Source organism: Hyperolius riggenbachi, chromosome 1 (assembly GCF_040937935.1).
Source record: "Hyperolius riggenbachi isolate aHypRig1 chromosome 1, aHypRig1.pri, whole genome shotgun sequence".
Taxonomy (NCBI): domain Eukaryota; kingdom Metazoa; phylum Chordata; class Amphibia; order Anura; family Hyperoliidae; genus Hyperolius; species Hyperolius riggenbachi.
In genome coordinates, this window is record NC_090646.1 from 314,693,903 (window position 1) to 314,721,677 (window position 27,775).

General features: G+C 47.1%; 2 protein-coding genes across 4 annotated transcripts in view; one reads left to right on the forward strand and one right to left on the reverse strand.

Annotated features, from left to right (window-relative positions):
* The window catches only part of LOC137509446 (scaffold attachment factor B2-like), a 996,257-nt gene that overhangs the window by 740,653 nt on the left and 227,829 nt on the right, over nt 1-27,775 (forward strand). Inside the window, exon 8 of the mRNA XM_068233833.1 lies at nt 7,669-7,800. Within this exon, the coding sequence (XP_068089934.1) occupies nt 7,669-7,800 (132 nt within the window). The remainder of the gene's footprint in view (nt 1-7,668; nt 7,801-27,775) is intronic.
* LOC137509359 (uncharacterized) overlaps nt 1-27,775 on the reverse strand; it is a 117,613-nt gene that overhangs the window by 21,433 nt on the left and 68,405 nt on the right. The gene's annotated exons all lie outside the window — the stretch shown is intronic.

The window sequence follows — 27,775 nt, forward strand, 5'->3', positions numbered from 1 at the left end:
CTCTCAGGACCCTTCCCCCACACACCAGCACTCACTCACCCCATCTCCCCACTCCTGCTCTCTCAGGACCCTTCCCCCACACTAGCCCTCCTTCCTCCCCACTCCTGCTCTCTCAGAACTCCTTTCCCCCACACACCAGCCCTCACTCACCCCATCTCCCCATTCCTGCCCTTTCAGAACCCCTTTCCCCCACACACCAGCCCTCACTCACCCCATCTCCCCCAGGCCAGGCTCCCTCAGAACCCTTCCCCACACACCAGTCTTCACTTTACCCTAACCCCCTGAGCATGCTTCATTAGCCCCTGCTGCAGCTGCACCCCCTTCCTGACCCTCAGCAAGCCCCACTCTCCAGCACTCTTAAGTCTCTCTCCCCACCCTGGCAGCAGTGGTATATGGATCGCCATGGTTGCACTATGGGATCTAGAGGCAGAAAACATTTTTTTAATACAATTTGCAAACCATTACTGCAAACATCTATGCACACCTACATGTGGTTTTGCAGTAGCTCTGCCATATTATGTCCTGTTCTGGAGGTAACGCTGGCATATTATATGCTGTTCTGGAGGTAACGCTGCCATGTCCTGTTCTGGAGGTAACGCTGCCATATTATGTGCTGTTCTGGAGGTAACGCTGCCATATTATGTCCTGTTCTGGAGGTAACGCTGGCATATTATATGCTGTTCTGGAGGTAACGCTGCCATATTATGTCCTGTTCTGGAGGTAACGCTGCCATATTATGTGCTGTTCTGGAGGTAACGCTGCCATATTATGTCCTGTTCTGGAAGTAACGCTGGCATATTATGTGCTGTTCTGGAGGTAACGCGGGCATATTACGTGCTGTTCTGGAGGTAACGCTGGCATATTATGTGCTGTTCTGGAGGTAACGCTGGCATATGTGCTGTTCTGGAGGTAATGCTGCCATATGTGCTGTTCTGGAGGTAACGCTGCCATATTATGTGCTGTTTTGTGGATTTGTGTCTTTGAAGGTCACTGTCTAATAATGTTTGCAAAAGTAAGGGTGTGGCTTAAGGGCGCGCAGGGTGTGTGGCTTAAGTGTCCGTCTTTCTCATCTTCAAAAGTTGTGAGGTATGCAAAGAGGCGTGTAACCTTGAAACGTTGCTTAACCCTCCTGGCGGTTTGCTAAAAAATCGCCAGGGGGCAGCAAATCTTTTTTTAATTTTTTTTTTTTTTCATGTAGCGAGACAAAGTCTCGCTACATGATAGCCGCTGCTCAGCGGCATCCCCCCAGCCCCTCCGATCGCCGCCGGCGATCGGCGATCAGGAGATCCCGTTCAAAGAACGGGATCTCCTGGAGGGCTTCCCCCGTCGCCATGGCGACGGGGCGGGATGACGTCACCGACGTCATCGACGTCAAAGGGGATTCCTATCCACCCCATAGAGCTGCCTGGCACTGATTGGCCAGGCAGCGCACGGGGTCTGGGGCGGCTGTGGCGCGACGGATAGCGGCGGATCGGCGGGTAGCGGCGGCGATCGGGCACTGCACGCAGCTAGCAAAGTGCTAGCTGCGTGCAGCAAAAAAAAAATTATGCAAATCGGCCCAGCGGGGCCTGAGCGGTGCCTTCCGGCGGCATAGCCCGAGCTCAGCTTGGGCTTACCGCCAGGAAGGTTAAACTTGCTGTTATGTTTCTAATACAATAAAAGAACAGAAATTACAACAGATGGTGCTGGCTTCACTTCTACTACATGCAGACTGATCCAGAGTGCTGCTGGATTACAAGCCTGGCACACCAACTGAAAGCACTAGGAGGTGTGCATCAGACTACTACTTGCACATTGGCCCAAGCTATAAAACACATCAACATTTATTCTACAACTCATTATGATTAAAATGAGGTCACATACTGTATATGTCATTTGATAACAAACTGCATGCACAGCAATCCATTATTCTCAAGGTGCGCCTATGGCTTTTTTTCACTTCTTTTAGATAGGGACTGGTTAGTGTTAGGTGTAGGTAGGTGGGTGGTTAGGGTTAGGAGTAATTTAGGGGGTGGTTAGGGTAAGGCATAGTTAGCGGAGGGTTGAGGTGAGAGTTAGGGTATGTGGGTGGTAGCAGAATATCGGTTAAATTTCCGATATTCTACTATAGTGGGTAATAGAATATCAGTAATATTACCTATATTCTATTACCATTATTGTATGCCCATTACTGTCATTTTTGCACCAATTTTTCTTCAGTGTGATTATAGATAAGCCCTGTTTATGCTTAACATTAACTTTCCCCTATCTATGCCTAACCCCAGCCACCTCACACAGACTCCGAACACTAATCCTCCCCAATCTATACCTAACAGTAATGGGTGCCGCCATAGGCACCCATGTAAAATGCAGCTAATAGCAGCTATAACAGTAAATTTGGGTGGCAGAGTCGCCCGATAAAATAATGGGCATCGAGACCGCCCACTATAGGAACTGCAGCTATAAATAGCACGTGTCGTGGCGCCGGCTATTTATAGTGGCTATATTTATAGCAGCAGTTTCTATAGTGGGTGGTCCCGCCGGTCACTATTTTATCATGCAATTTTGGCGCCCAGGTTTACGGTTATAGCCAATATTAGTGTTACTTGGTGCCTATGACGGAGTCCAAATTTATCCGTGCGCACTGCGTCCAAATTTAGGTGACTTCTCACAGCTGCTCCTGCCACCTCAGAACACTGAAGTGAGGTAACAGAGAACTGCTGTGAGAGAGACACAGTTAGAGAGACGCCACACTTGTTTCTGTGGAAAAAAATTGGCATTTTTCCATGGTCAATTTTTTTGCGTGATTTTCACGCTGTTCCTCATACGTCATCCACGTGTTTGCCGGCACCTGCTAGCAGTCTATGGGAATTGTATGTATGTTACGATTTCATGCGGCAGGGAATCAGTATTTTTTACTCGTGTGCGTCGCCATTTAAAAGCACTATGTGTGATTTTGCAATGCGCAAAATAGCATGTGTTTTTCAACAAAGCTTTAATTACTTGTTTTAATGAAATATGACTGTTATTACTGGCTGTAACCGTCGTCATTCAAATATAAGCTAACTATTGACGTGAAGATGGATTGTCGATCAGCGGCAAACAGGGAACGTTAACTGATCCATCTTCACTACCATGGTAACAAAGGTGCGAACGATCATTTAATCTGATAAAATTATCACGGCGGGCAACGGGGATCTGAGTGATCGGTCGCTCAGTGATCTGTCATGACTGCAAACGCCGCACATCGCTAAACATCGTTTAACTAATTCTCATTAAATGATATTGTGACTCAGGAGGATCCCCATTGGTCGATAAGGAACCAATGGGGAGCCTTGGAGCCAAAATTTAAAGATGCTTTTTGTTCTCAGCTATACTTAGTATAGCTGAGAGTTGCGTCTATGCATCTATATAGACGCATTAGCGCTAGCTGCCGCTGCCCTCCCTGCCTCCCCCCACCTGTCACCCTCACCCATGCTGGCACCCATGGGTGCATTGGGTGCCAGCATGGGTGAGGGTGACAGGTGGGGGGAGGCAGGGAGGGCAGCGGCAGCTAGCGCTAATGCGTCTGTATAGACGCATAGACGCAACTCTCAGCTATACTTAGTATAGCTGAGAGCAGTGCGGCGGAGGCGGCGTGTGTGGCGTCGGGGCGGCGGAGATCTTCAATCAACATGTATCAGAAGATCGCAAGATAGAGGATACTGTCGTGGGACCTGATTGGCGTGGGATTTTTTCTTAAAGGTACAGGTAAGTATTTGTGGTTAATTTAGAACATTAAAGGACTTTTTTCGTTGTTGCGTTTTTATTTCATTTGACCCTTTGTGGAAATGGGTAAGGGGTACAAAGTAGACAAGACAAGACAAATAACATTTATATTGCGCTTTTCTCCTTGCGGACTCAAAGCGCCAGAGCAGAGCAGCAGCCACTAGGGCGCGCTCTATTGGCAGTAGCAGTGTAAGGGAGACTTGCCAAAGGTCTCCTACTGAATTAGTGCTGGCTTACTGAACAGGCAGAGCCGAGATTCGCCCTATACTCATTTCTCCTGGGAGGGGGGTGGGCATCTGGGGGTCCCCTTCTTAAAGGGGACTCCCAGATGCCACCATGAACCCCCCCCCGGGAGTCGTCGCCCCCGCCTCCACCTGGGGCAAGGGAGGCGGGGAAGAGCCCCTTGTCCATGGATTGGACAAGGGGCTCCGGGGGGGAGGGGGAGGCTTGGCCGCCCCTCCCCCCCGGAGCCCCCCCATACCATGGACCATGCGGGCTGGTATAGCTCAGGGTGCGAAGCCCCAGTCGGCCGGGGCTCCGCATTCTGGCTATCCCAGCCTGCATGGGAGACAAGGGGTTACAGAGGCTCGGGAGGGGGGACCCCACGTCATTTTTTTTTTTAAATTTGCTATCAATTTTTTTTTTAATCTTCTGAGTGTGGGAAATAAATTAAAAAAAAAAAACGACGTGGGGTCCCCCCCTCCCGAGCCTCTGTAACCCCTTGTCTCCCATGCAGGCTGGGATAGCCAGAATGCGGAGCCCCGGCCGACTGGGGCTTCGCACCCTGAGCTATACCAGCCCGCATGGTCCATGGTATGGGGGGGCTCTGGGGGGGAGGGGCGGCCAAGCCTCCCCCCCGGAGCCCTTGTCCAATCCATGGACAAGGGGCTCTTCCCCACCTCCGGTGCCCCAGGAGGAGGTGGGGGCGACGACTCCCTGGGGGGGGGTTCATGGTGGCATCTGGGAGTCCCCTTTAAGAAGGGGAACCCAGATGCCTGCCCCCCTCCCAGGAGAAATGAGTATAGGGCTACTTTGTACCCCTTACCCATTTCCACAAAGGGTTAAATGAAATAAAAACACAACCACGAGAAAAGTATTTTAATAATCTTAATTAACCACAAATACTTATCTGTACCTTTAAAAAAATGTTCCCACGCCAATATATCCTCGGAAATGATCCAACGAATAACAATATCCTCTTATCTTGCGATCTTCAATTAACTTGATTGAAGATCTCCCACGCTAATTAAAATACTATACCTTACAATGCGTCCTGCGTAGGGACGCATAGCACGGCTCCCGCTGTCCTCCCCGCCTCCTCACCTGTCACCCTCACCTAGCCTGGCACCTGGTGCACCCATGGGTGCACCGGGTGCCACCCTAGGTGGCCCTGGCCGGGATGTGCAGGGGCCAGGGGGGAGGTCGAGGGGACAATCTTGTGGGCCATTCATATCGGCAGTGAGCGGGGCGCCCGCATCTCACTGCTCTTCAGACTCCCCAAGTCCTCTTAACTACCCAGGAACAGCGGCATCCCTAGGCTCCTTCTGAACTAGCCGGTGATGGCCCCTGATCTTCCCTGCAGCAGCGATGTCGAGTAGGAGTGCCGGACAGCAGGGACCGGATTCCTCCAGAGCAGCTGGGCCCGACGTCACATCCCCCAGCTGCGGGATGTCCCCAGGCAGCAGCGGAGAACAGGGCAGCGGTGGAGGCAAAAAGTCGGAGCGGCTGGTGCCAGCAGAAACGATGGCAGACCGGGCACCATGTGGGGCCGACCACGTGGTGAGCCTCCTACCCCGCAGAGCACGCGGGTCCCATACGCCGATGTCCCAATCATCTGGAGCCGGTGGCTGGTGCAGACGAGCATGCCTGTGATCCCCGCATCTCACCCCGGTGGCAGAGGGGCTCAGAAGTGAGCAAAGGTGAGAGGTTACCAGGAAAAAAAGAGAAAAAGCCGGAGCCCTGCGGCCGTGGCGTCCGAATCCGGCGCCATCTTGTTTACACAAGGCAAGACAGGTAGAGGAGATAGCTGGTAGCAACCGCTGCTCCAGCTATACTCCAAGAACAAAGATCAGAACGACTTCCTGTCGACCACCGCAGGGACAGAACAATCGCAACAAACAAACAAAACAGATATGCAATCCTAACTGCACTAGGGAAACCTGCCTAGTGCAGTCCCAGGAATTACACTAAGCTAATCTTCAAACAAAGAGTAAGGCTGACAATTGGAGTGTTTCACAGGAACTAACCCTTATGACCAGCCAAGGACTCTGGGAAACATAGCTCTTTATACTGCCAGTCATCAAAGGAGGCAGGTAGGGGATTTGCATAACGAGTGTATGCAAACTCCTCAGCAGCAAGCTGCAATACTGACAAAAGGTCTCTCTTCCAGAGACCTGCAGAATGCAGACCTGAACAGTGGTCAAAAGGCTGCCTGCCTGCGCAGGCAGCCAAGCGGATCCTCACAGCGTGGTGATAAGGGGCTTTTCACAAGCGTGCTAACACTTAGCACTGCTTTGTGACTCAAGCCCCTGAATGCAAGTCAGATGCAAACTATGCACTCATCCCTAATCTATATAAAGTGAATGAAAACTGATACACATGAATGCAGCTAGCCACAAGTAGACTCACATTTTTGTACAACAGGAAGAAATGGCAGCGCTTTCAAATATAGGCTGCTAACGGACTGACCAGCTGCATAGATGTGCAGAGCCCATACATATTCTTCATAACAACCTGAACTAAAATGGGAAATTTGGGGGTTCCTCCAAAGTGGGTGGAGCTAAAACAGCCAATTTATCTATTTTGAAATTGCTGCCACTCATACAGTTTTAAAGCGATAGTCATTAAACTGGGCCCAAAATTATTGGAGTCCACGCTAATTAAAATGTGAATTTTTGAAGAGTACCCAAAAGAGTTAAAAATGGTCCATCGATTTTGAAGCTACGTTATTATTCCTATTATGTATTTATATAGGGCAGACATCTTCTGCAGCGCTTTACAGAGTATATAGTCATGTCACTAACAGTCCCTTAGAAGAGCTCACAATCTAATCCCTACCATAGTCATAGTCCCTATCCTAGTGCAAGGACAAACTTGACCAACTATTCTTCAAATCAACCCAGATAATATCAAGGTCCTCAAACTTAACACAGTCGGTCACATTATGATTGGGGTTAGAATTTAGGAAAGGTGGGTGGTGCCTCCAACAGCCAATCAAGTCATTTTAAATCAATTAATCTCCTAACCAATCTGATCAGATTGATGGGATTGATCCGATTTTCGGATTGATTTCAATAATCTGATGGGATTGGTTCGAAGATTTTTTTTCCCATTAGTGGTGCCAAACGATCTTTTCCGATCGTTCATATGAAGAATCTTTCTTTAACAACCATTCAGCAAATTGTATCATTAGTGGCCACCTTAAAGCAATATGATTAGTCCAGTGTGATTGATTTAATATGATTGGTCCAATCATGTAATGTCATTGGTTTTATCTGATTAATTCAATCTTATTTATCCAATCGTGCAATGTGATTGGTCCAATTTGATTGGACCATTGGAATTGTACGATTGAACTAGTACGTTTGGTCCAATTATGCAATTCCAATGGTATAATCTTATTAGTACCATCCATTTGCTCCAGTCCTGTAGTCTGAGGTGGCACATGACGTCCAGAGAGATGGGGTACACACTGCCCACGCAGTGTTGCACGAGCCACAAAACAGTACAACTATAAAATGTAATTGTATTTAGTCTTGCAGTACAACTGATTACTAAGGATAGGAGGGGGGTGAATTGGTGCTACCCTTTCCACTTAACAATACAATATTTGGAAATTATTTATCGATAGATTAAAATCATTGGATTATATCATGTTATATTATGTTTTTGCTTTGTTTTTTTGTTTGTTTTTTACCTCAGAAGAGATGAGCCTTACTGGCCAAATTCAAAGCGAATGTCTTTACATGATAGATGTCGAGATTTTGGAAGACCCGACAGATTCCATGATTTTGAGAGCAGGGATCGAGAACGTTACATGGATCACATGGACAGGTAGACCTATCTGTTGGGTTTAACCAAAGTGATTTGAGTTGATATTTTGGTAGGAATATAACAATACACTACAGATGTCTATCTTGAGATGTAATTTCAGATGAGCGTATGTACGGTATAAACGTTTGCTATTTTTTACACTGGCATTAAAGAATAAAATTGGAGACTTTTTTTTTATAATCAGTCTTATAAGAATCAGCTTCATGTTACAGCAGGCATGCTCAAAGTCCATCCCGTGGTCCAAATGTGGTTTGCCAAGCCTATTCTGGTTGCTGCGGCCCCACATACAGGGGTCAACTTGTCATTGATGCACCCCCTTTTCTCCTCATCTATAGTTCTATAATGATTAGAAATGAATATAAATGGCCAGTTGCTGCACTCACTGGTATATGTCGCTGTGTGCCCTGTGTCCCTGCTCTGGCTCCCTCTTAGCTGCTCAGCTGGCGCTGTAAGTCCTCCTCTGCTCCGCTTGTAATTAGAGCAGGGCTACAAGAAAATGGCCACTGAAGTCCACATTCGTGGACATCAACTGCCATTTTTTATAGCCATGCTCTGAGAGCAGAGGTGAAGTGGGAGGCAAAGCGGCAAATGAGCAGCTCTGTGGGAGCCAGAGTGGGTATATAGCTGTGACAAGCTGCACCAATGAAGGAGGAGCGGAGGGAGAGACAAACAAAAGCCAATGTTGAGTGAATGAAGTTCACGCCAGAAGCAGCATATTGTTCCTGCACCCCAAGCAGTAGTAACATTGTGCTAGCAGCAGAAGATGTGGGGATGGGCATTATAATAATCCCTGTGTGGAGGAAAACTTTGTATATATACTGTTTATCAGCCTCCACTTTACCAGCAGAAATAGCAACCACTGATTAGCAGCTGTCACTATGCCAGCAGCAGTAACAGCCACTTATTAGCAGTCACCACTATGCCAGCAGTAGTAGCAGACACTGATTAGCAGCTGTCACTATGCCAGCAGCAGTAACAGCCTCTTATTAGCAGCTGCCACTATGCCAGTAGTAGTAGCAGACACGGATTAGCAGATGCCACTATGCCAGCAGATATAAAAACCACTTATTAGCGGTCGCCACTATGCCAGCATGAGCATGAAATGTGAATGTTTACCATGATGTGCCACGGCTTGAAAAAGGTTGGTAACCACTGCTATAGCAATTACTATGGAAATCTGGAACTTGGCTACAGGAGTCCTGATCGAAGAGGAGTGGAGGCGAAGGCAGAACAGGGGCAGCCATAACTGTGCCACCAATGTGCCAGCAGCAGCTACCATTGTGCCACTACTTTGCCAGTAGCAGTCACCACTGTGCCACTAATTTGCTAGCTGCAGTCACCACTGTGCCTCGTACAAGGAATTGTTTTTGGCAAACTTTAATGGGAACATACATAGATACATACATACATACAGTAGGTGTTGGGGCTTGAGGGTTTACTGGGGGTTGTTACTTGAGTGTGAGGGCCAGAGGGTTCTATTTAAGTGTGTGTGTGTGTGTGTGTGTGTGTGTGTGTGTGTGTGTGTGTGTGTGTGTGTGTGTGTGTGTGTGTGTGTGTGTGACGGGGGGGGGGGGGGGGAGGTGGCGCTGAGTTAAAGGATACCCGAAGTGACATGATGAGATAGACATGTGTATGTACAGTGCCTAGCACACAAATAACTATGCTGTGTTCCTTTTTTTTCTTTCTCTGCCTGAAACAGTTAAATATCAGGTATGTAAGTGGCTGACTCAATGACTACAGTGTGACCCTCACTCATAAGTAGAGTGGGGCCGAACCTCCGATTTTCGGTTCGTGAACTTCCGCGGAAGGTTCGGTTCGCGTAAACGTTCGCGAACCGCAATAGACTTCAATGGGGATGCGAACTTTGAAAAAAAAAAATTATGCTGGCCACAAAAGTGATGGAAAAGATGTTTCAAGGGGTCTAACACCTGTTCCCCCAGGTGGAGGATTGGGATACATGTCAAAAGTCCCCGGGAAAAATTTGGATTTGACGCAAAGCAGCGTTTTAAGGGCAGAAATCACATTGAATGCTAAATGACAGGCCTAAAGTGCTTTAAAACATCTTGCATGTATATACATCAATCAGGTAGTGTAATTAAGGTACTGCTTCACACTGACACACCAAACTCACCGTGTAACGCACCGCAAACAGCTGAACAAGTATACAGTGGCGGGTTCACTGAACACAACAGGTATGCAGTGGCGGGTTCACAGAACAGGTATGCAGTGGCGGGTTCACTGAACAGTACAGGTATGCAGTGGCGGGTTCACTGAACAGAACAGGTATACAGTGGCAGGTTCACTGAACAGAACAGGTATGCAGTGGCGGGTTCACTGAACAGGTATGCAGTGGTGGGTTCACTGAACAGTACAGGTGTGCAGTGGCGGGTTCACTAAACAGAACAGGTATACAGTGGCAGGTTCACTGAACAGAACAGGTATACAGTGGCGGGTTCACTGAACACAACAGGTATGCAGTGGCGGGTTAACTGAACAGGTATACAGTGGCGGGTTCACTGAACAGAACAGGTATGCAGTGGCGGGTTCACTGAACAGAACAGGTATACAGTGGCGGGTTCACTGAACACAACAGGTATGCAGTGGCGGGTTAACTGAACAGGTATACAGTGGCGGGTTCACTGAACAGAACAGGTATGCAGTGGTGGGTTCACAGAACAGGTATGCAGTGGCAGGTTCACAGAACAGGTATACAGTGGTGGGTTCACTGAACAGTACAGGTGTGCAGTGGCGGGTTCACTGAACAGAACAGGTATACAGTGGCAGGTTCACTGAACAGAACAGGTATACAGTGGCGGGTTCACTGAACACAACAGGTATGCAGTGGCGGGTTAACTGAACAGGTATACAGTGGCGGGTTCACTGAACAGAACAGGTATGCAGTGGCGGGTTCACTGAACAGAACAGGTATACAGTGGCGGGTTCACTGAACACAACAGGTATGCAGTGGCGGGTTAACTGAACAGGTATACAGTGGCGGGTTCACTGAACAGAACAGGTATGCAGTGGTGGGTTCACAGAACAGGTATGCAGTGGCAGGTTCACAGAACAGGTATACAGTGGTGGGTTCACTGAACAGAACAGGTATACAGTGGCAGGTTCACTGAACAGAACAGGTATACAGTGGCGGGTTCACTGAACACAACAGGTATGCAGTGGCGGGTTCACTGAACAGAACAGGTATGCAGTGATGGGTTCACTGAACAGGAATACAGTGGCGGGTTCACTGAACAGAACAGGTATGCAGTGGCAGGTTCACTGAACAGAACAGATATACAGTGGCAGGTTCACTGAACAGAACAGGTATACAGTGGCGGGTTTACTGAACAGAACAGGTATGCAGTGGCGGGTTCACTGAACAGTACAGGTATGCAGTGGCAGGTTCACTGAACAGGTATACAGTGGTGGGTTCACTGAACAGGTATGCAGTGGTGGGTTCACTGAACAGGTATGCAGTGGTGGGTTCACTGAACAGGTATGCAGTGGTGGGTTCACAGAACAGGTATGTAGTGGCAGGTTCACTGAACAGGTATGCAGTGGTGGGTTCACTGAACAGGTATGCAGTGGTGGGTTCACTGAACAGGTATGCAGTGGTGGGTTCACTGAACAGGTATGCAGTGGTGGGTTCACTGAACAGGTATGCAGTGGTGGGTTCACAGAACAGGTATGCAGTGGCAGGTTCACTGAACAGGTATGCAGGTATCCAGTGGGTTCACTGAACAGAACAGGTATGGTGGGCTCACTGAACAGAACAGGTATGCAGCCAGGAACAAGCTAAGCCTAACTAATCTTTCCCTATGAGAGACAGTCTGCAGCAGCTCGCCCTACTCTCACTAACGCAGGCACACAAGTGAGCTTAATGGCCGCCGCTGCCTGCCTTTTATTAGGGGGGGAGTGGCTCTAGGGGCTAGTGTAGCCTAATTGGCTACACTGGGCCTGCTGACTGTGATGTAGAGGGTCAAAGTTGACCCTCATGGTGATTATGGGGCGAACCGAACTTCCGCAAAACTTCGCCTGCGGGACGCGAACACGAACCACTGAAGTTCGCATGGAACCGTTCGCAGGCAAACCATTCGGCCCAACTCTACTCATAAGAAATTCCCCTTTTTTATCGCTGTCCTGCTCTCAGAAGCCATTTTCTGCTAGGAAAGTGTTTTATAGTTTGAATTTCTTATCAGTGAGGGTCACACTGTAGTCACTTCCTGTCTGTGTCAGGACTGAGTCAGCCACTTACATACCTGATATTTAACTCTTACACAGCCTAGTTATTTGTGTGCTTGGCACTGTACATACACATGCCTATCTCATCATGTCACATGTCACCTCAGGTATCCTTTAAGGGCTAGGACAGCTTGGGGAAAAAAAAAAAAAAAAAAGAGTACATGTACCTGTAAATGAGTCTATTTCATTACACACAGAGTCCCATGCAGTCACTTCAGTGCATGTGTAATATCCTGTTACGGCGCTGGAGCAAAAACAAGACAACCAACAGTATTGTGTTTTATCTGAGTTTTTACTGATGTACAAAAGTTCTCTCCACTTTAAAACATTTGTCAAGCCATTAAGGTTTTACATCATGTCAACATTAACCTCCCTGGCGGTAAGCCCAAACTGAGCTTGGGTTGGAATTATTTTACTCTGAGCGGCAATCCAGTGCTCAGCTCGGGCCAGCTAAATACATTGTTTACATTGCTTATTTGAGTCCCACGCGCGATCGGCGCTTTGCAGCGGGGCTCCAGCATGTCTCCCCTGCTCTCCCTGGGTGTCTATAGTAGTCTCCAGTCTCCAGGATCCCCACAGCCCCGCTCTTCTTCCGGGGACCCAGCCACCAATCAGATGAGCGGTGCGGCGTGACATTGGGGCAGCGTGACATCATGGGGGAGGTGTGGGAAATTTAAAAACTGAATGCTGATTGGCTCTAATTCTGCATTGTATTGGATACAAATGTGTAAAATACATTTGTATCCAATGCATTGTAGCCATTTGGTTCCCTGCTGCTTCTGAGCAAGTGCTGTGATCTGCTGATCTTGGATTTTGGATTGACTACCTGTTTACTGATTTTTGCCTGGATTTTTGACTACTCTCTTTGCCTTCTGCCTGTACCGACCTCTGCCTGGGTTATGACTATTCTCTTTGCCTGCCGCCTCTACCTGGATTTGATTACTCTCTGCCTGTCACCTGCTATGGTGTCAGCCTCACACCGGAAGTGCTGATGGAGTTCAAGGACAGCGATGCTAATCTGCAGTTGCTGGTGGACTTGAGTGACAGTGACGCACCTGGGGATCTGTCATCTGACTCGGGTAGCGAGAGCAACGGTGACTCCCTCACCACCAACACCGAGGTTAGTCATGTACGGGTTTGGTGCCCAATCGACACTACTCAGGCTCCACCACTGCCCCTCTGTTTCCCTTTTACTGGGGAGCCCGGTCTGAAGATTGACTGCGTACTTGCAGCCCCTGGCATACTTGCAGCTCTTTTTCAGTAACGCTGTCATTTAGAAAATTGTGGTCTAGACAAACCACTACAGAACTGGCTGCTCCGTGAGGGCCCTTTTCTTTTTTTTTTTGTTACCTTTAAAGGATACCCGAAGTGGCGTGTGACATGATGAGATAGACATAGGTATGTACAGTGCCAATCACACTAATAACTATGCTGTGTTCCTTTTTTTCTTTCTCTGCCTAAAAGAGTTAAATATCAGGTAGGTAAGTGGCTGACACAGTCCAGACTCAGACTACAGTGTAACCCTCACTGATAAGAAATTCCAAGTATAAAATATTTTCCTAGCAAATGGCTGCTGAGAGCAGGAAAGAGATAAAAAGGGTCAATAGTTAATAGATTTTAGCTTTGGCATACTTCAATGAATGTGTCATTGAGCAAAAACAATAAAACAGTTAAAACTTAGACTAGATTTACACATACAATAAAACTGTGGAATATCTTAAAAAGTCCTTTTTAGGAGAAGGAACATGTATACAATCATTTATTTAATTCGTTTATTTTCGCTTCGGGTGTCCTTTAAAGATTTTATTGTGAATAAGCATGTCAATCTTACAAACCTTGTCAAAAGAATGGCAGAAAATGCAGAAAAGATATCGTAAGATATTACATTCACCTTGTATGACAATCTAAGGTCTGAAGTAAGCAGAATAACATTTGACAAGAATAAAATTATCAAATTTCCATGTCTCTGGCCTAATCAATAAAAGACTATCTTATTGAAAATGAGTTTGGGCAAGAGTCATATAGCTAATGCAAAGAGTGTCACGAGGGCCCTTTTCAAGCAGGATGTGGGAGCCAGTCACCAAGGAGGACGTATGGCTTTTCCTCTGACTTATTATTCTGCAGGGGGTGGTGGGGAAGCCCCTGCAGAAATAGTATCGGTCTACTAACAAGATCATCGCTACCCTTCTCTTTGGCACGGTAATGTCCGAATATCTTTTTGGACTGATCATTAAATATCTGCACTTTTCAGGCAACACGACCTTGGACCTTTGATGAGTCCACCCACCCTGCGCCAAAGCTGAAAAAAATTTGGGAGGTTTATCAGCTGGTGGTGGAAAACTTCCCAAAAACTTATGTTCCCCAGAGGGACATAAGTGTTAATGAAAGCCTGATGGCCTACAAGGGGTAGGATACAGTACATCCCATGCAAGAGGGCCCACTTTGGAGTGAAATCCTATCATAGGCGGACTGGCCCGGGGGGACAGGGGGCGATTACCCCCCGGGCCGCTGCCTGCTCACATGATCAGGGCCGGTGGAGCAGCAGCTGTTATTACAGCTGCCAGTCCTGTACGCGGGCGTGCGATCGATCTCCTCGCTAAGCCCCGCCCCCAGCATGATCTTGCTAAGCCCCACCCCATCACTAAGCTCCGCCCCCAGCAGTGAGCTCTTTACCTTCCCAGTTCCCAGGCACTCTGCCTGATCTGATGCCTGACGGAGCTGTTCTGTAGCTGTAATGTCAGGTCAGAGTCCAGAGCGAGAGCTCCGCATTCTCCTCCCCCTGATTCTTCCCCATGTTAGCAGGCTGCCTACTGATTACTGAAGCCTACCATTGGAAAATTGTCCTGATTGGCTACTGTACCGAAGAAACTCCGCCCCCCACAACCTGGAGCTTTTTTTTTTTAATTAGAGGCCACTGCAGTGCTTTACACAGGACAGTACTTGGTAGGGGTGAAATTGTAAGGGGACCCTGCTGCCTACCACCTAAAAGAGGCAGAGGATGGGATGAGGAGGTAACGCTGTGTGTGTCTGTATATATGTTTTTGGCACACTGTAAAAAGGGGGGTGCCACCAGACTAGAGAAAGCTGCATGGGAGTTTGGTTGACTTAAAGCTGACCTGAACATGTAACTCCCATCAGGACTCTGCTCCACTTACCTGGGGCTTCTGCCAGCCCCCTGCAGCCGTCATGTGTCCACACTGTTTCCAATCGTTCCTCCTCTGTGGCTCACTTTTGTTCATGCCTTCTAAGTCGACATCCACTGCGCTTGCACAGCCCAGGCCGCGTTCATCCGTACTCCTGTGGCCAGAAACATCCTGCGCAGGCGCAGTACGAGAAAATCTCTACTGCACCTGCGCAGTACCCTCCCAGCGCTGGGAGCGTGATTGAGGAAACACAGGCGCAGTGGACGGCGTCTGCTAGAAGAGAAAGTGAGCTGCGGCAGGGGAACGGAGGATCATTTAGAAACGCTGTGGGCACAGGATGGCTGCAGGGGACTGGCAGAAGCCCCAGGTAAGTGAAACTAATTTTACAGCGTGCAATAGCGCAAAAACCGACGGACACCTAGCTGCTGTTTCCCAAATGTAAATGTCCCACCCCCAGGTGCCTGTGCATTGTAAATTTCACTTGTCCAACTGCGGCAACTCCTGGTCTCTTTTGCTGCTTCCCTCAGGAACGTGACATTACCCATGCACCAGGTGGCATATGCATCACCTCGTGTTGGCGCTCTGTGTGACAGTGGCACTTGGTAGAGACAGCAGAGAAGACCGGGAGTTGATGCAACCGGATAGGAGAGATTACAATGCAGAAGCACGTGGTAGGAGGGGGTCAAGACATTAATATTTGGCCTGCAGCCAGGCGAGTTGAATCGGCGACATCACAAGACCGATTCCCTAAAGATTTCATGCATTGGAAATCGGCCTGCGGTGTATGGGCTGCCAACAGATCTCCAATCAGAGAGAGATCTGTCCCTTGGTCGATATGCCCATACATCACTAGATGTTTGGGCACCTTGACACTACCACTACACCTAACACTAACCCTTCTACTACCAATTCATCTAACACTATTCTCTTTACTACTGCTTCACCAAACACTATCCCTCCTACTACCGCACTAACGCTATATCTAACACTGACCTACGGCTGGATCCACACTTGTCTTGTCTGCATATGTTGTACTGCATTGATATCACTTGTTTTTCTGCATTTGAAAAACACACTCAGTGTGAACTAGCCCTTTGATTAACATTAATTCTCAGTTTTCCTGTGCAGAAAATTCACAGAAAAGCTGACAAGTGTGGACAGGCCATTACTGCGGCTACACCTAACACTAACCTTCCTACAACCACTTCACCTAACGCTGACCTCCCCACCACTACACCAAACACTAATGTTCCTACTACCGTACACCTAACACTAATTTCCAGATTTTTTGAGGTGCACTCTGGGAGTGACCAAGTTTATAGAACTTGCTGATTTGAGGTTGTGAGAGGTGTGGTGCAGCTTCAGCAGGTCCTTCATGTATCCAGGGCCCAGATTGTGCAGGGATTTGAATGTCAGCAGTCCAATCTTGAAGAGTATTCTCCATTCTACTGGTAGCCAGTGCAGTGAGCGAAGGATCGGTGTAATGTGACAGTGGCGAGGCTGGTTTGTTAGCAATCTGGCAGCAGCATTCTGCACTAATTGCAGGCGACGCAGGTCCTTTTTAGGGAGGCCAGTATAAAGGGCATTGCAGTAGTCCAGCCGTGATGTGATGAAGGCGTGGACTAGGGTTGGAAGATCCTCTGGGGGAATCAGATGTTTAATCTTTGAAATGTTCTTCAGATGAAAGAAGGAACATTTAACTACAGATGAAATTTGGTTTCTGGAACTCAATTCCCAATCGATTAGTACTCCAAGGCTGCGCACAAGGTTGGAGCTGTTTATGTCTGAATTCCCAATCCTGATTGGTGTTGCTTTAGGATAGAGCTGTTTTGATGGCGAGTGTTGGCTTTGGACAAACAGGACCTCAGTCTTGTCAGCATTCACTTTCAACCAGTTATCATTCATCCATGCCTGTAGCTCAGCTAAGCAAGAGTTTATTTTTAGGGTAGGGTCTGTTCCACCAGGTTTGAAGGACAGGTATAGCTGTGTGTCATCGGCGTAGCAGTGGTACGTCAGGCCATGACGTAGGATAAGTGTACTGAGTGGCAACATGTAGATTGCAAACAGCAGAGGGGATAGGATTGATCCTTGTGGCACTCCGAATTGTAGAGGTGCAGGTTTGGACATTATAGGACCTAGGGATACTCTCTGTGTTCTGTCAGTCAGGAATGATCTGAACCACTGGAGGACTGATCCACTGATGCCACAGAACTCCTGCAGTCTGTTAAGCAGGATTTCATGGTCAACTGTATCAAAAGCCTCTGAGAGATCCAACAGGATTAGGATGGAGCATTCCCCTCTGTCCCTTGCCATGAGCAGGTCGTTGCAGACTTGGATGAGGGCTGTTTCACAGCTGTGGTGTTTCTTAAAACCAGATTGTAGAGGGTCCAGGATGCTGTTTACTGACAGCCTGGTTTCAAGTTGCCGATAGACAGCCTTTTCAATAACTTTACCTAAGAAGGGGAGGTTGGAGATAGGTCTGTAGCTGCTCACAGCATCTGGATCCAGGGAAGGTTTTTTAAGAAGGGGCTTGATGATTCCTTCTTTTAGAGAGGTAGGAAACCTCCCTGCTTGCAGAGAGCAATTTACTATTTTGTGAAATGCTGGACCAAGCAGGTCAGGGCATTTCAGCATATGTTTAGTTGGTCCAGGGTCCAGGTCGCAGGTTGTCTGGCGGAGGCGACGGAGGATGTCTGAGATCTCTTCCTCACTAATACTTTTGAAGTAAGTCCAGGGTGTTGTTTTTGCCACTATTTCCAAGAGTTAAATAAGTCTTAGGTGCTGTGGACTGAATGAGACACCGAATACAGGATACTTTGTCAGCAAAGTAGCAAGCAAATTTTTCGCATAACTCCTTTGAGGGAGTTAGACTATGTAACCCATCCTGTCTAAAACCTACTATATCAACTGTGCGAAATAGTTGGGCTGGCCTGTTGGCGGCCTTTGCGATCTCCTGTGATAGGAAGGAGGATTTTTTCTTGGTGATCGCATCTTGGTAGCTTTCCAGGTGAGAGACAAGGGTGTGTTTATCTTTTGAATTCTGAGTTTTTCGCCACTTCCTTTCTAGTTTGCGCGCTTCTTTCTTTAGGTCCTTTAGTGAGCTGTCAAACCACCGTGCATGGTGAAGTGGTGTAGACCGTTTAATGCGAAATGGAGCAAGGGCGTCATAGGCAGATGACACTGCATGGTTGTACATCAGGACCATGGAGTCTGGGTCTGCGCAATGATTGGTTAATGCGTCGAAGTTGAGGGTATTCTGAACGTGCTGGGTTGAGACATCTTTCAGAGAACGGTATTTTATGAGTTCTTTCCCTCTGTGTTTTATCGCTGGTGCTGTGATGAGCAGCCCGCCATCAGCTCTGCATCCGAGGCCTCCACCCTCACCACCACCACCCCTGTTCGCAGCAGCCGCCCAGCAGGGCCTGGGGAGGAGGCCAGTTCACCGTCAGTCGCCGACCTGTCACTCAGCACTCTTTTGACCCCAGGCATGATGAGTCAGTGGAGAGAGAGAAGTGGAGGGTGTGGTGGTCTGACCATACCACTGGGTTTATATCCATGTGTGATATTAAAACTCCGGAGTGAAATATAAGATCCAGGGTGTGCCCTTTCTAAACGCGATTTGTCTGATGCAGATTTCCCAGAGGCATTAATTGGAGTCAGTTTTCTGCATCTAGAATCCGTGTGTAATGGAAATAGGCCCTAAAGCTGAATGGGGATTAGGGGAGAGCTACTATAACAAATGTAAAATGGATGAGGGAGCCACTAGACCACCATAGTCTTCTGTTAAGGGGGGGGGGGGGGGGCAACCAGGGAAAGCTAAATTGGGATGGGGGGGCACCAGACTACCAAGGTAAACTGTAAGAGGGGGAGAGATTGCTAGACCACCAGGGAATATTAGAAGGGGGAAAGGGAACCTGGAAGAGCTGCAGGTAAACTTGTAAGGGACACAGCATTAAGACTTTGCCTAATTATGCTTGGGATTCTGCCTATTGACATAAAGTGCTGCGTATGTATGGGGTATGTGCTGCCTAATTATGTGTTTTTGTTTTTTTTTTTTACATGGGGAAACAATGCTTAGCCTTGTTAATTTTGTTTAACACGCTACTTAATTGCAGCAAAGTCCCCGTTATCCAGAACTTGGGCAAATGCAAGTCTCAACTAACCGGCATGCCTGAGGGGATAACAGAGACTGTGCTTTGGGGGGTTTGCAGGGCAGAAAACTTACTGAGCATCGTTGTCTGTAACATTCCTGTAGCTCCTAGCAGCTTTCCGGCATCCATGCACGGCTTCCAGTGTCTCACCTGATCCGACACGGGTCAGTTGAAATTCTGGGAGCCATACATGAAAGATGGCCCCTAGGAGCTACAGGATCGGTAGAAGACACCACCCGGAGGCCCGGTAAGTATTTAATAGTGCTCTAGAAAGAACGCGCTGTATAATTATTGTATGGGGGATATTTTTACTTAAATATAATCTAAGAAAAGTTTACTGTGGAAAATCTATTTTGCTACATCGCATAGTCTGTCCATATTGTATATATTGTATTTAGGGCCTTGTTTTCTCTGCAGGAAGAGGGGACCACAGCTTGGTTTATGTACATTTAGTTCCTCTCATAAGCACAACCTTCATGATCATGTCCACTTTTTCAGCATGGTGCTATGCGCACCATACATTCACTTGGGGCGTGCTAGGAGGTGTAGCAGTGGTTTGCCTGAAAGTGATTTTGGTCCACATCGATATAATGGCATCATGCAGTTGCTGCAGATTTGTCGGTTGCACATCCATGATGTGAATCTGCCCTTCCACCACATCCTAAAGCTGCTGTATTGGATTAAGTTCTGATTACTGTGGAGGCCCTAAGCAGGGCCGGTTCTAGCCTTTTTGCTGCCTGAGGCAAACTTGTGAGGATGGAATGATCGCACAGAACCTGACAATTTGCACCTCAGTATTGGTAACTAGGTACAGTTTCCCCCAGTATAGGTTAGCCTGGTACAATTGCTCCCAATATAGGTTGGCCAGGCACACTCCTCACTTCTCTTTTCTGCCTGGTGCTTCCCCCAGACTTGTGCCTCCTGAGGAAGTCGCCTCACTTGGCATCATGGGCGGACCTGGTCATAAGGGTACACTGAAACCATTATCATGTACAAAAAAACAGTCTGAGATGGTGTGAGCTTTCTATCATGGTGTATTTTCCTGCTGGAAGTAGCCACCAGAAGATGGAATTATACATCCAGCTCTGCTGCACTCTCAGCCATAACCTGCTTGGTGTTCACTCGGGTTGCAATTATTGCTAAAAGCAACCTTTTTTCACTCTGAAGCTTCACATGTTCACTTTATAAATCGCCAGCGCTATCGCAAGCGCTGAGCGATTTATTGAGCTTTTTTAAAAGCGCTTTTCACTGTGCTTTGTGCTTAGAAAAGCGCTTTTGTAAGCACTTTTGCTGAGTGATTAAGATTTTCACTTCCTGACTTTAGTCAGGAAGTGAAGTCTTGTAGCCGGAAATGAATAAACGCAGTGTATTTATTCATGAAAGCGCTGGGGAAATCAGTATACAAATCGCTTTTTCAATCGCTTTGCGATTTCCCTATCTTCCATTGAGCCAAAGCGCTCAGAAAATGGTACATGAAGTGCGTTTGCGATTACAAATAAATTGAAACGCTCACATGTGAACACTCTCATAGGAAAACATTGCACAATCACTTTTAGGGCGATTTCTAAAATCACTAGCACTAAAAAAAAGTCTGCAAACGCTCATAGTGTGAACAAGCCCTGATTCTGGGTCGGGAATAGTGCTAGGAGGGTTAATATACATAACTGTGTGTATTGCTGCTTTACACTATACTGTATACATTTGCACACAAAGATATATGCATTTGGGCTGGGGTTGACATGAAAGGGCCTCTAGGTTGTGTTTTCCCCCCAGGCCAAAAGGTCCCAGTCCTCCCCTGAATCCTATATGCTATGCAAGTCAGCAACGCGACATAGCTGGTATACAGCATTCTGTATACCAGAAAAGGGACAACATTTAACTCCGCTTTCGACAACTGGCGACATCATCTGTGCTGTCTTTGGTGGAGCCTTTGCTGAACAAGGGATACTGTGTGACCACAGATAGCTTTTATAGTTCCCCTGAACTTTTTGAAATATTGATCAATATTGATCAGGCACTTTCCGTGCTACATACGAGCTACTGTTTGTCCCCTATTTATTGCCTGATGAAGCGGGCCTACGCATGCGAAATGCGTTACATCTATAAATGTATTTGTTTTAATCTGACAGTTATCGTGTCTGCTTTCTGGAGGTAAGTAGTCCACCACTGCTTCCCTAGCAATTTTAAATGTTTTAGATCTTTTTATCCTACTGGCGCCTCTGTTCTCTAGCAATTCTCCCACAAAAATGGTGGTGGATATTAGATAGTAACATGACTATCTCTGTAAAGTGCTGCAGAAGATGTCAGTGCTATATAAATACATAATAATATGGTGGGACATTCGACTATGGCAGGATTAGATTGAGAGCTCCTTTGAGGACAGTCAGTAACTAGACTATGCATTCTGTAAAGAGCTATAGAAGATGTCAGTGCTATATAACTAAATATTGACACACAGTATTAGCACAGTTCAATGGGAGCTGTCAAAGGGATCGGAGTGAGTCCCAGCACGCCATATGGGCTATAGTTAAAAACAGAAGAATCCTCTGGTGCTAAGCAGTTCCCCCAAAATACAAATCATTTGGCAGCATTCCCTAAAAGATATTTATCCAGCAGTGTATCCTCCAAAATACACATAGTGCAGCAGCGTATCCCCCAAAATACACTCAATCTGGCAGTGTATCCCCCAAAAAACATGTAATGCTGCAGCGTATCCCCCAAAATACACACAATGTACCAACGTATTTCCCCAGATACATTCAGTGTGCCTCTATTGTCCCCATGTCAAATCTGTCTCCCTTGTGCCATGTCCCTGTTGTGCATTTATTTAACAGTGAATGAGTGCTGCTAACAGCAGCACTAGTGGCATACCTAGGGCATTTGACACCCGGTGCTGGATACAAAAAGACACCCCACCCCACCTCCCCCAAAAAACAGGAAAGGAGTGAGTCTGGCAGGTAATGTCAGGTATAGGTGCCCCCAGTATAGGTAATATAGTTGCCTCAGTATAGGTAGCATAGTTGCCCCCTGTATAGGTAGCTAGTATAGTTGGCCCCGGTATAGGTAGTATAGTTGCCCCAGTATAGCTAGTATAGTTTCTCCAGTATATCTAGTATAGTTGCCCACAGTGTAGGTAGTATAGTTACCCACAGTGTAGGTAGTATAGTTCCCCCCAGTGTAGGTAGTATAGTTGCCCCCTAGTGTAGGTAGTATAGTTGCCCCAGTATAGCTAGTATAGTTGCGCCAGTATAGCTGGTATAGTTGTCTCAGTATAGCTAGTATAATTGCCCCCAGTGGGTAGCAATAGTTGGCCCTGGTATGGAGGAAGCTTTGAAGGAGGGGCAGCGGGGACAGCGGCAGGGAGGAGGGCCAGACCCCAACTCACCTTGGTCCCCTCCTCCTGGTTGTTTCCCCCTCCAGATATGCAGCGATAAAAAGGAGCGGCGGGCGAGAAATTACTCACCTGCTTCCTGCGTTCCAGGCGCTGACACACAGCGTCATAATCACGTGCCACTGGTGTCCGCCTTCTCCACCGCTCACTGTGCTTCCTGATTAGCGGAAGCACAGTGAGCGACGTAGACCAGTGGCACGTGACGGTGATGCTGAGAGCCTGGAACGCAGGAAGCAGGTGAGTAATTGCTGGCCCCCTGCTCCTGCCTGCCGCCGCATATCTCGAGGGCGAAGCGCCAAAAGGAGGGGGACCAAGATGAGGGGGTCTGGTCCCCTTTCCTTCCGCTGTCCCTGCTGCCTCTGTGGGAGGCCTTGGCAACACCCCCCTCCTGTCTGTCACCCGGTGCACCACACCTCCTGGCGCCCAATGGCAGGAACACCCCTGAGCAGCACTCATTTATGAAAACAAGAAAAAAAAAAGTATTAAAGTGACAGTGTCCCCATTAAATAAGTGTTTCTCTCCCCCCTCCCAAGTAAAATATTAATTCTTTGCTAGCTAATTAACCCCTTGTGTCACCTATACTTAAACCCTAAGATTAGAGGACACCTGTAATGGCTGCCGCCCGTAGTGATTGTACGTTATCGATGGGGCGACGCTGTACATATGCATCACTGTGCTGTTGCCTAGCAATGTATCTGTACAGCATTGGGGTCCCAAAACTGTGCACCATAGCAATCGGATCCAGTTGCTACAAACACACAAGCTGGTGATAATGGTACGCCACATTCCCAACTAGTGATGAAATATGGCATGTAGAGTATCAGTTTAACCAGAAAAAGACAAGTAACCTATTTTGAGATGTTTTAGTTTCAACAAACTTTTATTAGGCACTGAAGTGCCAAGGATGCAAGGATAGAGAAACATAGTAACAGTGTACAAGAAGTCTGTATCAGCCCAACATGGGCTACAGGGGTACAGTTAAAAATGGCGCCGGCCGAATAATGGCGCCATTTTAAGAACGATATTTTAAAACGATATTTATCGTTTTTGATACAAAACGATATTTATCGTTTTTGATACAAAACGATAATCATAGTTTTGAATGGCTCTGCACGAAATTTATCGTTTTGAATCTTTAATAATTTACCGTGCGTACGAAATTTATCAAAAAAAATATTAAAACCTTCAGTTTTGAACTTGAAGAGTTGTGAGCCCGTATTTACAAATCCTTTCACCTAACCTCTAAGCCATTTTTTTTTTACAACTTTTGAGCTTCCAATGCTTTAGTTCTTTCTATGTACTTACACATTTGTTCAATCGCGCCATCTACTGATTACATTACATACTGACTGAATTTTTCAATTTTATTTTGAAGTATAGTGTAGACATTTGTAAACATAAATTAATTAATGAAATTGAAGTGTTCCACATTTTGTCACATTACTGCCACAAACACGAATGTATTTATTCATGTATTCACATATATTTTTATCCACTTCCCGACCGCCCACAGCCGATAGGCGGGGTGAAAGTGGTGTCTTTAACGACCACAATACGCCCTTAGTTGGTGGCTCGTTGCGGACTAAGTGGCAGTGGATCGTGCGGTCGGATGCGCGTGCATCCGACGGCAATAGGCTCCGCCCACCAACAATGTCAACCCGCTGGCCGTTTGGCCACGGGTTGTTAACTCCTTGATCGATGCATACAATGCATATAATACGCTTTCTAATGTAAACAAAGTGTATTGTACAGGCTGCCTCCTGCCCTGGTGGTTCCAGTGATTGAGGGACCCCCAGGGCAGGCTGCAGCCCCTAATTATGCACCCAAACACACTGATCTTCCCCCCCTGCCCCCTGATTGCCCACATCACCCCTCATACCCCCCCTCAACACCCCCTCAGACCCCTCTTTGCACCCAATCACCCCCCTACTCATCCATCAATCACTCCCTGTCACTATCTGTCAACGCTATGTTTTAGATTAGGCTCTAAACTACCCCCTGGGGCTCCTGATCACCCCCCCCCCACACCCTCACATCCTCCACAGAACCCCCACCCTGTGTACTGTATACATCTATTCTCCCCTATAATCACCCACTGATCACCTGTCAATGACCTGTCAATCACCCATCAATCACCCCGTCACTGCCACCCATCAATTAGCCCCTAACCTGCCCCTTGCGGGCAATCTGATCACCCATCCACACCAATAGATCACCCGCAGATCCGACGTCAGATCACCTCCCAAGTGCAGTGTTTACATCTGTTTTCTACCCTAAACATCCACTAATTACCCATCAATCACTCCCTATCACCACCTGTCACTGTTACCCATCAGATCAGACCCTAATCTGCCCCTTGCGGGCACCCAATCACCCGCCTACACGCTCGGATTGCCGTCAGACCCCCCTTATCAATTCGCCAGTGCAATATTTACATCTGTTCTTCCCTGTAATAACTCACTGATCACCTGTCAATCACCCTTCAATCACCCCCTGTCACTGCCACCCATCAATCTGCCCCTAACCTGCCCCTTGCGGGCAATCTGATCACCCACCCACACCAATAGATCGCCCGCAGATCCGACATCAGATCACCTCCGAAGTGCAGTGTTTACATCTGTTCTCTACCCTAAACACCCACTAATTACCCATCAATCACCCATCATCACCACCTGTCACTGTTACCCATCAGATTAGACCCTAATCTGCCCCTAGGGCACCCAATCACCCGCCCACACCCTCAGACCCCAGCCCTGATCACCTCGCCAGTGCATTGCTTGCATCTATTTCCCCCTTCTAATCACACCTTGAGACACCAATCAATCACCTCCTGTCACCCCCTAGCACACCTACTCATCAGATCAGTCCCTAATTTGCCCCGTGTGGGCTCCTGATCACTCGACCAAACCCTCAGATCCCCCTCAGACCCCCTTCCGATCACCTCCCCAGTGCATTAATTGCATCTATTTTCCCCTCTAACCACCCCCTGAGACACCCATCAATCACCTCCTGTCACCCCCCTAGCACTCCTATCCATCAGATCAGGCCCAATACAACCTGCCATCTAAGAGGCCACCCTGCTTATGACCAGTTCCACAAAATTTTCCCCCTCATAGACCACCTGACATCAAAATTTGCAGATGCTTATACCCCTGAACTGTTATTTTGAGAAATTTGGTTTCCAGACTACTCACGGTTTAGGGCCCGTAAAATGCCAGGGCAGTATAGGAACCCCACAAGTGACTACATTTTAGAAAAAAGACACCCCAAGGTATTCTGTTATGTGTATGACGAGTTCATAGAAGATTTTATTTTTTCGTCAAAAGTTAGCGGAAATTGATGTTTATTGTTTTTTTCACCAAGTGTCATTTTTCACTGACTTGTGACAAAAAATAAAATCTTCTATGAACTCACCATACACCTAACAGAATACCTTGGGGTGTCTTCTTTCTAAAATGGGGTCACTTGTGGGGTTCATATACTGCCCTGGCATTTTAGGGGCCCTAAACCGCGAGGAGTAGTCTAGAAAACAAATGCCTCAAAATGACCTGTGAATAGGACGTTGGGCCTCTTAGCGCATCTAGGCTGCAAAAAAGTGTCACACATGTGGTATCGCCGTACTCTGGAGAAGTAGTATAATGTGTTTTGTGGTGTATTTTTACACATACCCATGCTGGGTGGGAGAAATCTCTCTGTACATGGACAATTGTGTGTAAAAAAAAAATCAAATAATTGTCATTTACAGAGAGATTTCTCCCACCCAGCATCTGTATGTGTAAAAATACACCACAAAACACATTATACTACTTCTCCTGAGTACGGCGGTACCACGTGTGGCACTTTTTTACACCCTAAGTGCGCTAAGGGGCCCGAAGTCCAATGAGTACCTTTAGGATTTCACAGGTCATTTTACGACATTTGGTTTCAAGACGACTACTCACGGTTTAGGGCCCCTAAAATGCCAGGGCAGTATAGGAACCCCACAAATGGCCCCATTTTAGAAAGAAGACACCCCAAGGTATTCCGTTAGGAGTATGGTGAGTTCATAGAAGATTTTATTTTTTGTCACAAGTTAGCGGAAAATGACACTTTGTGGAAAAAAATTTAAAATCAATTTCCGCTAACTTGTGACAAAAAAAAAAAATCTTCTATGAACTCACCATACTCCTAACGGAATACCTTGGGGTGTCTTCTTTCTAAAATGGGGTCATTTGTGGGGTTCCTATACTGCCCTGGCATTTTAGGGGCCATAAACCGTGAGGAGTAGTCTTGAAACCAGATGTCGCAAAATGACCCGTGAAATCCTAAAGGTACTCATTGGACTTTGGGCCCCTTAGCGCAGTTAGGGTGCAAAAAAGTGCCACACATGTGGTATCGCCGTACTCAGGAGAAGTAGTATAATGTGTTTTGGGGTGTATTTTTACACATACCCATGCTGAGTGGGAGAAATATCTCTGTAAATGGACAATTGTGTGTAAAAAAATCAAAAAATTGTCATTTGCGGAGATATTTTTCCCACCCAGCATGGGTATGTGTAAAAATACACCCCAAAACACATTATACTACTTCTCCTGAGTACGGCAATACCACATGTGTGGCTTTTTTTTGCAGCCTAACTGCGCTAAGGGGCCCAAAGTCCAATGAGCATCTTTAGGCTTTACAGGGGTGCTTACAATTAGGCACCCCCCAAAATGCCAGGACAGTGAACACACCCCACAAATGACCCAATTTTGGAAAGTAGACACTTCAAGGTATTCGGAGGGGAGCATAGCGAGTCCGTGGCAGATTTCATTTTTTTTTTTGTCGCAAGTTAGAAGAAATGGAAACTTTTTTTTTTGTCACAAAGTGTCATTTTCCGCTAACTTGTGACAAAAAATAAAATCTTCTATGAACTCACCATGCCTCTCACTGAATACTTTGGGATGTCTTCTTTCCAAAATGGGGTCATTTGGGGGGTATCTATACTACTCTGGAATTTTAGCCCCTCATGAAACATGACTGGTGCTCAGAAAAGTCAGAGATGCTTCCAAATGTGAAAATTCACTTTTTGC